The 2,857-nt window shown below is 29.4% G+C and overlaps 1 protein-coding gene across 1 annotated transcript; it reads left to right on the top strand.

The window, feature by feature from the left end:
• The first annotated feature begins 307 nt into the window (after positions 1–307).
• Positions 308–1,415, top strand: LOC111423906 (lysM and putative peptidoglycan-binding domain-containing protein 3). Its single transcript, XM_023057292.2, has 3 exons — positions 308–443; positions 517–691; positions 748–1,415. Exons 1-3 carry the CDS (start codon positions 430–432, stop codon positions 1,219–1,221), a joined length of 663 nt encoding a protein of 220 aa, XP_022913060.1. The 5' UTR covers positions 308–429; the 3' UTR covers positions 1,222–1,415.
• The last annotated feature ends 1,442 nt before the right edge of the window (positions 1,416–2,857 follow it).

The following is a 2,857-nucleotide window of genomic DNA, read 5'->3' as shown; positions in this document are numbered from 1 at the left end:
AAAGACAAAAGTAAAATTATTAAATGAAGAGTAACCTTGACGTTGTAATAAAATTGCTTGGTGGTGTTGTTGTTTAATAATCTTAAATTTTTAGCGCGAATTATTCATACAATTTAATCTCGATAGATGGCGCATGCTGGAATTAAATTTCAATAAATACTAATAAAATATTAAATTGTACTGTAATAATAACAAATCGACCAAAATTATTATTAAATAATATTAATTATTACAAATATTAATTTTAAATTAAAAATAATTTTAATTAGTTGAAAATAAATATTTGTTATTAGTACAAAGAATGGCCACACAACGTAATTAAAAGTGACGTTTAAACGTCAAAAATAAAAAAAATGGCTAACCTATAAAATAATATTAACACGTCAATAGACGTTTATTAATTTGTTTATGGTAACGAGAATATGAAAAATGAAAAGACAAAAGTAAAATTATTAAATGAAGTGTAACCTTGACGTTATAATAAAATTGCTTGGTGGTGTTGTTGTTTTTTTGTAGACGACCCAAAGAAGAACAATACAAGAAATTGACGGGAAAATACAGCGATGACAGTTCAGACGAAACGGAGCTCTTCATCATTAAAAAGACGACTTACCAAGAACCACCGACGGTTGAGAAAATAGTAGAAGAAGGTGATACTTTACAAGCCATAGCTATCCGATATAGATGTACCGTAAGTAATTAAATCTAATCCAAAAGAAAAATTGGACACCTAAATTAATTTTATAGGTAGAGGAATTAAAACGTATAAATCATATTTTAAATGCTAATGAGATCTTTGCAAAAGGAAAAATAAAGGTTCCCGAAAGGCCGTTTTCAACGATTTTAGCAGGTATTCATAACAATAGCGGTAGATCGTCTCCTAAAGATGATGATGTCGCAATAAAAAAAGAACCCGCAGTTGCAAACTTGATTGATTTGCCTTCAACAAGTTCCACAAACGAGAATGTGAACAATGTGATTTTTAATTCGACCATTTCAAATACAAAAACTTGTGATAACGACATAAACGAGAATTACGATGAAGAAATAACTTTACTGCCGGTACACTCAACCATTTCACATTCACCTCCCTCTAAGTTTAATTGTAGTGGAGTCGATGCTGATATTTCCTGGATTACACTTATCGTTTTTATTGTAACTTTAATAGTTGCTGTACCTCTTATTTTTGTGTTTTATATTGCCGAGCATCATGAAACATAAATTTTTGGTCTTTTTTGTGTCGTATGGATTAAAAATTTGTTTTAATTAATTTATTAAATGAAGTATTTTTTATAATTTAACAGTTGTTACTAATAATGTGATAAATTTTAAGGAATTTATTGTGAGAAAGGATTGAATATTTTTTATACATAGGTTGTATTACATTTATAGAATAAAATGTAGTTTTTAGGTAATGTTGTATTTTATTCGATTAAAATGATAAAATCAATATTGTTGTAGTAAAAAAATTGTTTATCTAGATTTAGATAAATAGTAGATAAATTTTAAATATAACAATGAATGTTAAACATTCAGTATTCATGGTTTTTATGTTATATACGTCATTGTTCTATTTGGCTGATAATACACATAAAAGACTTACTTAACCTGATCACACCTTGAAACCATTTTATATAAACTTGCAGTTTAAATGAAAATATACAATTAATATATTTCAATCAAATTACTTAACCAGTCGTACTTTATCTGAACATACTGGGTGTTCTAATAAGGACATGGAGTTGCTGTATCTCAATTAGAGATGTTATAAACTAGTATTTGTGAGGAACAAGTACAATATGTTCCTGTTTTTAAAAAAGTAGTACACTAAATACCTGTTACAACTATTCCTCTGTTCCAACTGTTATACTATAATAGTATACAAGGTATACTATACTTAACCAGTACCTATATGTAATACATTAAAACCTTAATATAACAGATTATTACAGGGAAGTGTGTCCATTATAGCCAAAAGTCGGTTATACAGGGTGCCTCATCGAGATCGGTCATTAGACGTTTCTGGGGTTCTGGCCGAAATACAAATTTGAGAATTCAGATTTAAGCATTATGAATTGCGTTCTCTTCGACTAAAATTTTTTTAAACACTTCCGGTTATACCGGAAGTCGCCACCTACTTTATTTTTTTAAATGGAACACCATGTATATTTTTACATATTTCGATTTGTCTGTTTTCAAGGTTTATAAATAACTTTACTACTTTTTGCAATTTGATTAGGCCGTTCTCGAGGTATTCGAACTTTTCTAGAAAAATCTGCTCCAGCAGACATTTGTTAAAAAAATCAGAGAACACTCGATTTTTGGGATATCAATTTAGGATTCAGAACATCCTTAAGCAACATGACGGAGTATGTTTTCATGCCGAGAACGTTTGGTCACTTTACTATGCCACGTTAACTTTCGAAATTTTGAAGTACCATAACTTCATTTTTTTAAATGGCTCCTTCATATTTTATTACTTAGTCGTCTTCGGTGTCTCATTCTACATCTTTTATATCCCATATGTCCCATCCCTAACATTAATAATTTGGAAAATAATTAGGGTATTTTGAAAAATGCACAAATTTTTTGAATTATTCCTATTAATATTGTTGTTAAATTAGAGTGTATAATTGTTATTAAAAGACACTATTAGAAAGAGCAGAAAATTTTCGATAAGATAGATATGGTTCTAGAGTTTTCTCCTGAGCATATAAGAAACTTATCGACCCGAATAAGGTTTAAAAATGGCTAAAACGTACGAATTTTGCAGTTTTTGGCCAAAAACTTACTTGTGCAAGCGCATGATCGCCGCGTGTTATACACTACTATCCATGCAAAAAGGCCCCTCACTTTA

This window comes from Onthophagus taurus, chromosome 7 (genome assembly GCF_036711975.1).
Source record: "Onthophagus taurus isolate NC chromosome 7, IU_Otau_3.0, whole genome shotgun sequence".
NCBI lineage: Eukaryota > Metazoa > Arthropoda > Insecta > Coleoptera > Scarabaeidae > Onthophagus > Onthophagus taurus.
The sequence above is the reverse complement of the archived record's forward strand: the minus strand, read 5'-3'. Positions and strand labels throughout refer to the sequence as shown.